The sequence below is a fragment of the Pristis pectinata genome, chromosome 12, assembly GCF_009764475.1.
Source record: "Pristis pectinata isolate sPriPec2 chromosome 12, sPriPec2.1.pri, whole genome shotgun sequence".
NCBI classification, from domain to species: domain Eukaryota; kingdom Metazoa; phylum Chordata; class Chondrichthyes; order Rhinopristiformes; family Pristidae; genus Pristis; species Pristis pectinata.
The window spans coordinates 48,617,675-48,630,433 of NC_067416.1; the positions used below are offsets into that span (position 1 = coordinate 48,617,675).

The 12,759-nt window shown below is 44.3% G+C and overlaps 1 protein-coding gene across 4 annotated transcripts in view; it reads left to right on the forward strand.

Moving 5' to 3' along the window:
• The window catches only part of LOC127576371 (zinc finger protein 271-like), a 67,532-nt gene that overhangs the window by 19,752 nt on the left and 35,021 nt on the right, over nt 1–12,759 (forward strand). For 3 of the 4 annotated variants that reach the window (XR_007957236.1, XR_007957234.1, XR_007957235.1), the window contains exon 3: nt 3,225–3,929. Coding sequence is in view for 1 of the 4 variants with exons in the window: in XM_052026890.1 (XP_051882850.1) it covers nt 2,733–2,739 (7 nt within the window). In the remaining 3 variants the exon portion in view is untranslated. Of the gene's footprint in view, nt 1–2,732; nt 2,740–3,224; nt 3,930–12,759 lie in introns of all 4 variants that reach the window. The other variant, XM_052026890.1, reaches the window with a different exon arrangement.

The window sequence follows — 12,759 nt, forward strand, 5'->3', positions numbered from 1 at the left end:
TCAGCTGTTGGAAGCCATTGTTCAAGCTCTTCACGGGATGGGGTTGTGCCGAGATTATAGTAGATAGAGTGCTTGAAACAGAGTCGAGGACACTTGGCACCAAAATCTTTACAGTGCTCCTTGCAGTGGGCACTGACAGTTTCACTGTCCTTGATGATCCCTCCTCCATTTCTGGCTCTTATCCAAACTTCTAAAGACACAATAGGTTAAGGACAGCATTGAAAAGTCCAGGTATATCATAGTTCTTGGCAAGTTGCTGATCTCCTGCACTTTTTGCACACGATTTTTTTAAGTTGCAAGTTACTTTGCTGGAACTCTACATTCAGGTGTCTGTGAAACTATATCTTCCCCCTTCAGTTTACAAATTGTTTACAATATAAAGACCATCCAATAATCACTAAACTGTTTACACAAATATTTCTCAGAGCAAGGAATTTTGCCTACAGGATTAGGCTGGAGAAACTGGGAAGTTATGGACTTGGACGCCAAGATCCCTCTGTACAGCAACACTATTCAGGGTCTTGCCATTAACTGTGTACTGCCCCTTTACATTGGATCTCCCAAAGTGCAATACCTCACATTTGGCCGGATTAAATTATACCTGCCATTTCCCTGCCCATATCTGCAAATTATCTATATCCTGCTGTATCCTTTGGAAATCTTCTATGCAATCCACAATACCACCAATCTTTGTATTGTCTGAGAACTTACTAACATCCATCTACATTTTCATCCAGGTCATTTATGTATATCTCAAACAGAAGAGGTACCAGCACAGATCCTTACGGAACACCACTAGTCACGGACCTCCAGCCAGGATAAGTCCCATCGACCACTACCCTCTGTCTTCTATAGGAAAGCCACTTCTGAATCCAAGTGGCCAATTCACAGTGGATCACATGAATCTTAATCATCTGGATGAGCCTCCCATCTCAGACACCTTACTAAAATCCATGTAGACAACATGCACAGCTCTACCTTCATCAATCACCTTTGTCACCACCTCTCAACTCAATCAAATTAGTACGACATGACTTGCCCATACAAAGCCATGCTGATTGTCCCTAATTAGGCCATGGTTTTCCAAATGTTCATAAATCCTATCACTAAGAATCTGCTCCAGTAACATATAGTTTCCAGCATTATCCCTATTTTCCTTATTCAATAATGGAACAACGTGAGCTATTCACCAGTCCTCCAGGACCTTGCTGGTAGCTAGAGAGGACACAAAGATCTTGGTTAAGGTCCCAGAAATCTCATCTCTTTCCTCTATCAACAAACTGGGGTATATCCCTTCAGGCCCTGGGGACTTCCTTAATGTTCTTTAAGAGACCCAACACTACCACCTCCTCCATCTCAAATGCCCGAGCATATTAGCACATTCCACATCCTTATCCTCCCCATCCTCCTCCTTGGTAAATGGATGCAAATTACTCATTTAGGACTTATCCCACATCTCTGCCTCCAAGCATATGTTCCCTCCATTAACTTTGAGTGGTTCTACCTTCTCCCTAGTTATCCTCATGCTCTTGGTGTGCATATATAGAATGCCTTAGGATCTTCTTTAATCTTACTTGCCAAGGACTTTTTGTGGCCCCACCTGACTCTCCTAATTCCTTTCTTCTGTTCTTTTCTTGCTTCTTTATAATCCTGAAGGGCTCAGCTTGATTTTAGCTTCCTAAACTTTTCATATGCTTCCCTTTTCTTCTTGATTAAATTCACCGCCTTCCTCGACATCCAAAGTTCCCTTACCTTACCATCCTTGTTCTTCCTTCTTACTGGAACATACCTGTCCTGTACTCTGTGCAGCTGGCCTTTAAACACCCTCCACATGTCAGATGTGGACCTGCCCAAAAACAGCTGTTCCCAATTAACTCTCCTTAGTTCCTGCCTAATACTCTTGTAATTTGCCCTGCTCCAATTTAAACTCTCTTGCAAGGTGCATATTTATCCTTATCTATAGCTATCTTAAAATTTGAGTTGTGGTCACTGCTCCCTAACTGTTCTCCCACTGAAAGGTAAGTCACCTGATCAGGCTCATTTCCCAACACCAGGTTCAGTATGGCCCCTCCGCTTGTTGGACTATCTACACACTGATTTAAGAAACCTTCCTGGATGCACCGAATAAATTCTGCTCCATCTAAATCTGTTGCACTAAGGAGGTCCCAGTCTAGATTACAGAAGTTGAAGTCACCCACGACAGCAACCCTGTTGTTTTCACCTTTCCCTAATCTGCCTGCATATCTATTCCTCAATGTCCCAATGGCTATTGCATCCTCCTTATTTTTGAGTTCTACCCATATAGACTCAGTGGGAGCCCTCCAGTATGTCACCTCTGAGTGTAGCTGTGATATTGTCTCTGGTTAATAGTGCAACTCCTACCCCCATTTACCTCCTTTTCCATCTTTTCTAAAACATCGAAATCCTGGAACATTAAGCATCCAATCCTGTCCCTCCCTCAACCAAGTCTCTGTAATGGCCACAACGTCACAGTTCCATGTACTGATCCATGCGTAAGTTCATCACCCTTGCCCTAATACTCCTAGCATTAAAATAAGCACACTTCAACCCGTCCAACCCATCGTGTCTATTACCTTGCTCCTGCCTATTCTTCCTTACAGACTTGCTGGTCATGACATCTACAAAATATTCTGTGCCATAACCACTCAATGCTTCTATTGTGGTCACAGTCTTGTTCTCACGGTTGAGGAGTCTAAAACTAGAAGACCTAGATTTAAGGTGAAATATGTAAGAGGGACCTGAGGGGAAACTTTTTCCACACAGAGGGTGGTGGGTATGTGGAAGGAACCATAAGGAGGAAGCTGCAGAGCCAGTTACAATTACAATGTTTAAAAGACATTTAGACAGGTACATGGATAAAAAAAAGGTTGGAGGGATATGGGCCAAATGCAGGGCAGCTCAGAAAGACATCTTGGTTGGCATGGACGAGTTGGGGCGAAAGGCCTGCTTCCTTGCTGTATGATTCCATGACTCTATTCCTTGTCTTTGGTAGCTTCCCATGCACATGGACTGACTCTTAAAATCATGGTGAGTCTTGCTTTTCTCCACAATTCTCCTGTGGGACATCTGGTCAAACACCTTCGGGCAATCGAAACATTTTTAAAAATGCAGATGCTGCAAGTCTGAAATAAAATTAGAAATACCCAGTAAGTCTGAAAAGGGGTCTTCCACCTAAAGCATTAACTCTGTTTCTCTTTCCGCAGATATTGCCTGACCTGTGTACAACGTTTCCACCATTCCCAATCTACAGGATGTCTCTGGGTAACCAACAGATTCCAATTTTACCAACTTCCATAAGTTGATTTTACCCTTAAATTAGAAAAGACACAAAAATCATTTAATATTGGCAACTATGCCTCTACAATATTGTCATGAATGGCATCAAAAGCACAGAAGACATAAGAAATGACAATTACTAAAAGCGGAAAGAAGAGGCTAGTTAGAACGTCCGTAGGAACGTATGTACGTTGGACCTTTGAATTCAATAATATTATGGGGGCTCGTTCGTATAACCCTAAACCGGGTGTTCGTAGCCCGGTAACCCGACACACCACTGGCTGCGATTCCTTTATTACTGCCCTGGTTTATTGCTCCAAATCATCCCCGTTGGCCGCATTGAATTAATCCATTTTACTAACACATTTTGCAATGTTTAATCCCGCCAAGAGTTTCATCTGTTGACAGCCACGTTGCAAAATTCAGTATTTTCTTAAGTTTGAGACAATGCGGGAGATCCGGGCGCAGCACTGCGAACTCCAGGACACTACGCCCGCCCTACCCCCGACCCTTCCAGTGATCGGAGGACCACGAGCCTTCCAGCTTCCTATTGGTTTATACCGTACGCCCATCACCCGAGCATCGGGCGCCTGAGCATGCGCAGACTGCGACGACAAGCAAGCACGTAGCAGGTAAGAGCGTGAGGGAGGGGGTTGAATAAACTGCGCGGTGGTCGTCGGTTTCACAGACGCCGATTGTGGGCTCCAAGGCGGAACTTTAAGCTGCTAATTTGATTCCCAGAGCCCGAAATGAAACGATAAATATTCTCCCCTCGACGCGCTGCCGCTTTCTCTCAATTCGCTCGGGGCGAATCTCCAGAAGCAGCTGTTGGGGTCCAACGCGCGTGCGCAGTTTGTGCCAGCCCTAGGGGGCGTCCTTAAATCAAGGGGAAATGGGGCAGGGGTGTCTCTAAATCACATGGCAAATGGACTGGGAGAAGTCAAAAGAGTGAAGGTGAAATGGTGACTGGGCACGGGGTGTCTGCAAAGCTGGTGGGGTGGCGCTTGCAGGGTATGACTAATATTGAGAAGCCAGCATCAAGAGGTAGGGGGAGTTAACAAAAACAGGGGTGATGGCGATGGTACACAGAACGCTGATTGGACTGCAACTGAAAAGTTGTTTCCAGTTTGGGCAGGAAGTGGAGATCTGAGAGAGGGTGATGAAAAGGATTGTCGGCATGGTTCCAGGGATGAGGGATGTCAGCGAAAAGGTTAGAATGTGAAAGCTGAGCTCGTTCTCCTTGGAGAAAAGGTTGAAAGGAGATTTAATGGGGATGGACAATTTTAAATGGGGCAAGTAGAGGGAGGTTGTTCACAGTCAAAAAGAGAGTATATTCTTGGGGGAACGTCCAGTGAGGCTATGTGGGTAGAACGTAAAAATAAGAAGGGGATGATCACTTTAGTGAGACTAAACTACAGGCCATCCAATAGTCAGTGGGAATTACAGGAGCAAGTATGCAGGGAGAACACCAGATAGTTGTAGGAATAATAGAGTTGTAACTTCTCTGCTGTTGACTGGGACTGCCATAGTGCTGAGGATTAGATGGGGTAGAATTTGTTAAGTGGACCCAGGAATTGGAATTAGTTTATTATTGTCACATGTACCAAGGTCCAGTGGAAAAACTTGTCTTGCATATCGTTCATACAGATCAATTTATTACACGGTGTATCGAGGTAGTACAGGGTAAAACAATAACAGGGTACAGAGTAAAGTGTCACAACTACAGGGAAGTGCACTGCAGGTAGACAGTAAGGTGCAAGGTCATGACAAGGTAGATTGTGAAGTCAAGAGTCCATCTTATCAAAGTCCATTAAAGTTTTCTCAAGCAGTATACACTAGAGAGGGGGCAACACGTCCTCCTCTTGGGAAAGGAGGCTGGGGAAGCGCAGACCAGAGACCATGATTCTCTTAGTTTTAAAATATTTATCGAAAGAGGTGGACTGGTCCACAAGTTAAAGTCCTAAAATGGGGCAAGGCTAGCTTTGATGGCATTAGACAGAAACTAGCAGTGGTTGATTGGGAGAGGCTATTAGCAGGTAAAGGGATGTCTGGGAGGCCTGTAAAGGTGAGATGGGAAGAGTTCAGGGCCAATACATTCCTGTTAGAGTGAAGGGAAAGGCTTGGCAGATAAGGTAAAGGAGAATCCGAAGAGATTCTATAAGTATATAAGAGCAAAAGGGTAACTACAGAGAGAATAGGTCTCCTTCAGGATTGGTGTGGTTGTCTATGTGTGGAGGCATGGGAGATGGCTGAGGTCTTAATGAATACTCATCTTTGTTTACCGAGGAAAAGGTTCATGGAAGCGAGAGTTCAGGGAAGAGAACAGTGATACCCTGAAACATATCATCATGATGAAAGAGAAATTGTTGGCGGTCTTGAGCTGCAAAAAGATGGATATATCCCAAGGCTTGACCAAGTGTATCCTCGGCTGTTGTGGGAAGCAAGGGAAGAAATTGCAGGGGCCCTGGCAGTGATTTTGTTTTTTTTCTTATCTTCCATAGCCTCGGGTGAGGTACCGGAAAACTGGAGGGTGGCTAATGTTGTGCCTTCATTTAAGAAGGGCTGCAAGGACAAAGCAGGGAACTCGATGCCAGTGAGTCTAACATCAGTGGTGGGAAAGTTACTGGATGGGATTCTAAGAGACGAAATCGATCTGTATTTGGAAAGGCAAGGACTGATTAGGGATAGTCAGCATAGCTTTGTGCTTATCTCGCAAATTGTGTTGAAGAGGTGACCAACAGGATTGATGAGGGCAGGGCGGTAAATGTGCACATGACCTTAGCAAGGCTTTTGACAAGGTTCTGCATGGTAGGCTAGTCAGAAAAGTTAGCTCACAAGGGATCAAGGGTGAGCCAGCCAATTGGATATGAAATTGGCTTGGTGGAAGGTGGCAGAGGGTAATAGTGGATGATTGTTTTTCATATTGGAGGCCTTTGCCCAGTGGTGTGCTGCAAGGATAAGTGCTAGGTCCCCAGTTGTTTGTCATATATATTAATAATTTGGAAGAGAATGTAGGTAGCATGATTAGTAAATTTGCAGATGACACCAAAATTGGCTACGTCCTCAGTCCTCTACTCCCTATATACTCATGATTCTGCCAGGTTCTGCTCTAACCCCATGTACATTTGCAGATAATACAACCATAGCTGACCGTATCTCAAATAACGATGAGCTGGAGTACAGGAAGGAGATAGAGAGCTTAGTGACATGGTGTCATGACAACAGCCTTTCCTTCAATGTCAGCAAAACAAAAGAGCTGGTCATTGACTTCAGGAAAGGGGGCGGTGTACATGCACCTGTCTACATCAATAGTGCTGTGGTTGAGAGGGTTCCTTTAATGAACATCACCAATATCCTGTCCTGGTCCAACCACGAAGACGCCACAGCCAAGAAAGCTCACCAGCGCCTCTACTTCCTCGGGAGGCTAAAGAAATTTGGCATGTCCCCTTTGACACTCACCAACTTTTATCGATGCCCATAGAAAGCATCCTATCTGGATGCATCACGGCTTGGTATGGCAGCTGCTCTGTCCGGGACCACAAGAAGCTGCAGAGAGTTGTGGACACAGCCCAGCACATCAGGGAAACCAGCCTCCCCTCCATGGACTCTATCTATACCTCTCGCTGCTTTGGTGAAGCAGCCAGCATAATCAAAGACCCCACCCATGCAGGTCATTCTCTCTTCTCCCCTCTCCCATCAGGCAGAAGATACAGCAGCCTGAGGGCACATATCACCAGGCTCAAGGACAAGACTATTGAACGGTTCCCTTATATGAAGAGATGGCCTCTTGACCTCACAATCAACCTTGTTATGACCTTGCACCTTATTGTCTATCTGCAGTACACTTCCCTGCAGCTGTGACACTTTACTCTGTATTTTGTTATTGTTTTTACCCTGTACTACCTCAATGCACTGTGTAATGAATTGACCTGTACGATCAGTATGCAAGACAGGTTTTTCTCTGTACCTCGGTACAAGTGACAATAATAAACCAATACCTACACCAAAATTGTTGGTGTGATGGACAGTGAAGGAGTTTGTCTAAGGTTGCAACCAGATCTAGATCAACAGGGAAAGTGGACAAAGGAATGGCAGATGGAATTTAACTCAGAAAAGTGTGAAATGCGCCATTTTATGAAATTAAACCAGGGCATCACATACACAGTAAGTGACAGAGCCTTGGGGAATGTTGTAAAACAGAGATACCTAGGAGTACAAGTACATACCTGCCTGAAGTGGTGACAGTGATAGACAAGGTGGTGAATAAGGCATATCGCACGCTTGCCTTCGGACTTTAGGATTGTGCATTGAGTACAAGAGTTGGGGCATCATGTTACAACTGTACAAGACATTGGTGTGATCGCACCTGGAATATGAGGTGTAGTTTTGGTCCCTGTGGTATTGGAAGGATGGGATTAGGCTAGAGAGTGTGCAGTAAAGATTCACAAGGATGTTGCCAGGACTGGCGGGCTCGAGTCATAAGGAGAGACTGAGTAGACTGGGACTGTTTTCCCAGGAGTGAAGGAGGCTGAGGTGTGATCTTACAGAGGTTTATAAAATTATGAGTCATCGATAAGGTGGATAGTCACACAGTCTTCTTCCCAGGATAAGGGAGCTTAAAACAATAGGGCATGCATTTAAGGTACAAGGGGAAAGATTTCATAGTCAGGGAGAGATACAGCACAGAAACAGGCCCTTCGGCCCATCAAGTCCATGAAACCATCAACCACCATTTACACTAATTCTATGTTAATCCCACTTTTTATTCTGACCACATTCAGGGCAAGTTTTTCACAAGGGGTTGGTGTGTATATGGAATGAGCTGCCAGAGCAAAGGGTATAGGCAGGTACAATAGAATAAAAGAACAAGGTGGTAGAGGATGGTACAATTACAATGTTTAAAAGACATTTAGAAAATGGATAGGAAAGGTTTAGATGGATTTGGCCCAAATGCAGGCATATGGGAATAGCTCAGGAAGGCACCTTGGTCTGCATGGACAAGTTGGGTTGAAGGGCCTGTATTCGTGCTGTATAACCCATGGAGTCATTGATTTATATAGCACGGAAACAGGCCCTTCAGCCCAACTGGTCCATGCCAACCAAGATGCCCATCCAAGCTAGTCCTATTTGCCTGCTTATTGGCCCATAACCTTCTAAACCTTTCCTGTCCATGTACCTGTCCAACTGTCTTTTAAAAGTTGTTATTGTACCTGCCTCGATCACTTCCTGTGGCAGCTTATTCCACATATATACCACCATCTGTGGGGAAAAGAAATGTTGCCCTTCAAGTTCCAACTAAGTCTTTCCCTTCTCACCTTAAACCTATAAGATAAGAGAAAGATATCTTTATTAGTCACATGTACATTGAAACACAGAGTGAAATGCATCTTTTGCATACTGTGTTCTGGGGCAGCCCACAAGTGTCGCGATGCTTCTGGCGCCAACATAGCATGCCAACAACTTCCTAACCTGTACGTCTTTGGAATGTGGCAGCAAACCGGAGCACCCTGAGGAAACCCACGCAGGCACAGTGAGAACATACAAACTCCTTACAGACAGTGGCTGGAATTGAACCTGGTTCACTGGCGCTGTAAAGTGTTATGCTAACCACTACACTATCGTGCCTACCCTATGCCTTCTAGTTCTTGATTCCCCAACCCTGGGAAAAAGGCTGAGTGGATTCACCCTACCTATGCCACTCGAGTGCTGGCAACATCCTCGTAAATCTTTGCTGCACCCTTTTCAGTTTAATAACATCTTTCCTACAGCAGGGCAACCAAAACTGAATACAATACTCCAAGTGCACCATCACCAGCTTCTTGTACAACCATAACTTTAACCATGCACCATGACCTCCCAACTTCTATACGCAGTGCTCTGACAATGAAGACCCTCATGCCAAAAGCCTTCTTCACCACCCTGTCTACCTGTGACCCTGCTGTTAGGGAACCATGTGCTTGAACTCCAAAGTCCCTCTATTCCCCAGGGCTCTACTGTTCCCTGTGAAATATCTACCTTGATTTGACTTTTCAAAATGCTACACCTTGTAATTGATCTGAATTAAAGTCCATTTGTCTTCCCTTGGCCCATTTACCCAGCTAATTAAGATGCCCTGCAATTTTTGATAACGTTCTTCACTGCCAACGATACCTCCTATTTTAGTGTCATCTGTAAACCTACTAACCATGCCTTTCACTTTCTCATCCAAATCAACGATGGGCCCAGCACTGATCCCTGAGGCACACCACTAGTCATGGGCCTCCAGTCCGAGAAACAATTGTCCACCATCACCCTCAGCTCCCTTATATCAAGCCAATTGTGTATCCAATTACCCAGCTCTCCCTGGATTCCACGCGATCTAACTTTCCACAGCAGCCAACCATGCAGAACCTTATTTAAGGCCTTACTGAAGTCCATATATGCTACTTCTAATCAACCCCTGTCTTTCCAGATGTAGGTGTATCTTATCTCAGAATCATCTCCAGTAACTTACCTACCACAGCTGTTAGGCTGACTGGTCTATAGTTCCCAGGGTTTTTTTGCAGCCCTAAATAAAGGAACAACATTCGCTACTGTCCAGTTTACCGGCACCCCACAAGTGGTTAATGATAATGCAAATATCTGAGCCAGAGCTACTGCAATTTCTTCTCTAGCCTCCCGCAGTGTTCTTAGATATACCTGGTCAGGCCCTGGAGATTTGTCTACCTTCATACATCTTAAGATATGTAGCACCTCCTCTGCAGTAATGAGGACTATCCCCAAGATCTCCCCATTTACTTTCCTTAGTTCCAAAGTCTTTCTATCTTTTTCTACAGTAAAAACGGAGGAGAAATGTTGGGAACTTTGCCCATTTCCTGCAGCTCCACACAAAGATGTTCACTTTGGTCTTTGAGGAGCCTTTTCTCTCTCTAGTTACTCTTTTTCCCTTAATATACTTTTACTCTCTTTGGATTCTTCTTAATTCTCACTGACAAAGCTGTCTCATGCCCCCTTTTTGCCCTCCTGATTTCCTTTTTGAGTACACTCTTGCATCCTCTATCCTCCTCCAGGTATTCACTTGATCTCAGCTGCCTGTACCTGACCCATGCCTCTTTTTTCCTGGCCTGGGCCTCAATATCTCTTGTCATCCAGGGTTCCCCTAAGGAGCAGCCTTGCCCTTCACTCAAACAGGAACGTGCAGACTCTTGCTACCTCACTTTTAAAAGTCTTCCACTTACTAGAGGCCCCTTTGCCTGCCAACAGCCTACTCCAATCAACTTCTGCAAGCTTCTGTCTCGTACCATCAAATTTGCCTTGCCCCAAATTAGAATGTGAACCTGTGGGGCAGTTCTGTCCCTTTTCATCACAATTTTAAGCTAGTAGAACTATGGTCATTGGTCCCAAAGTGCTCCCTCACTGTCACCTCAGTCACTTACCCTGACCTATTACCCAAGAGTAGGTCAAGCCTTGCCCTCTCCCGTAGGGCCCTCACATTATTCCCTGAGGAAACTTTCCTGAACACACTTAACAAATTCTATTTAAGCCCGTAACACTGTGGCAGTCCCAGTCTATGTTAGGAAAGTTAAAATCGCCTACTACAACAAGCGTAATATTCTTGCAATTCTTCTAATTCCTGTTGACTATTTGGGGTCCTATAGTACAGCCCCAACAATGTGATCATCCCCTTCTTATTTCTCAGCTCCACCCATAAGATCTCACTGCATGATCCTTAAGTAATTTCATCTCTGACTACTGCCGTGATGTTCCCCTTAATCATGACAATAGTGGAAGGTACGCGAACCAATGGACCCGTTTAAGAATCTAAGCAAATTATACAATTTATATAAAATTATATAGAAAAGCCTTCTATATGGAGAATAATTAGGACCTGGAATTCACTGTCTCTGGGGTTAGTGGAGTTACGGGTCAGTCAGTGCCTTCTAAATGCAATTGGAAAGACACTTGACTGAGGACAATGGGGAAAGAGTGGTGGGAAGAGACATGGGATTGCTCTACTAGAAACTGCCATTGATTTGAAGGGCTGAATGGCCTCATTCTGTGTTGTAACAAATCTACAATCAGTTTCTTTAATTTTGTTGTACGTATTAATAATCTGGTTGTCACCAAAGTTTGTTTGTGGTCGGTAACAGGGGGGGAAAGGCTGCAAAAAGGTACACGGGCAAGTGGAAATCAATGCCAAGAAGCCTGAGATAATACATCTAGGGTGGAGGGAATTAGTCAAGGGAATGGACATTAATGGGTGAGACACTGAGAAATATAAATGAACAAGGAAGCTTGAAGTGCATGTACATGAATCCCTGGAGGTAGCAAGATAGGCAGATATGATAGTTAAGAAGGCATTTGGATACTTGTCTTTATCAGCTGCAGCGTGCATTGTAAGAGCAAGAAGGATGTGATACCTGTGCAGAGGAGATTTACGAAAATGTTGCCAGGACTAGAGAATGTTTATCATGAAGGTGGGCTGTCTGGACCGGTATTGGTTTCTTAGGAAACCAAGGAAGCTGAGGGAAAATTTAATCAAGGTGCAAAACATTGTGAATGGCTTGTGCAGTAATGAATTATTTCCCTTAGCGCAACAGTCAATAACTTGGGGACATGGTAATTCTAAGGTAAATAGTGGAAGGATTACAGGGAAGTTTTGAAGAAATATCTTTACTGGGGATCTGTAATTCAGTGCCTGAAAGTGCAGTGGAAGCAGAACTATTTGTTGTGTGCAGACATGATGTGGACAAGCTATGGACAAAGAGCTGAAGTGCCAGGCAGTGCTGGTTGAGAAAGGATGCACAGTCACAACATTAAAATTTCTCCTTCCTGTTTTTAGAATCTTTTTCTATAATATCTGCAGCCCCCTGAGATCTCAGCACTGCCCAAATCCTGGCATGCATGGAATCACTTTAGTTGCAGCAGTGCCAGCAACTGTGCTTTAAGCTGTAAAGACCATGCCTTCCTGAATCCTTTCAACCCTCTCTGCTCCTTTAAAAGTCTCTCCCTGCAGTCTACCTTTGTCTATCAGTCCTAATGATTTCTTCTGGCTGGACATCAGATTTTTATTTTGACAGTGCTCAGGGTAAAACAATATTGAAGGTGTTCATATAAATGCGAGTTTTCTGAAAATTCTCACCCTCTATTGAATTCAATCCATGGGATGGGCTTGACCCTCCCCATCAACTCCCCTCCAACCTTAAAGCCCTTGGAGAATCTCTGTAATGTAACAATTCTAGGCTCGTGGTCACGTGATTTCTTCTGCACCACAATAGGCATCTCTGCCATCAGCTTTTCCTCTACAATTCCCTCCTGAAACATATCTACCTCATGTACTGGTTTAAGATGTTACCTAAAACTCCTCAGTGGAGTTTTGGCTTCTCTTAATATCTCATCATGTGTCTTTCTGTCAAAGTTTACCTCATGAACTCCTGGGAAACCCTTTGTGACATTTTCCTGCATTTAAGGCAAAAGATAACT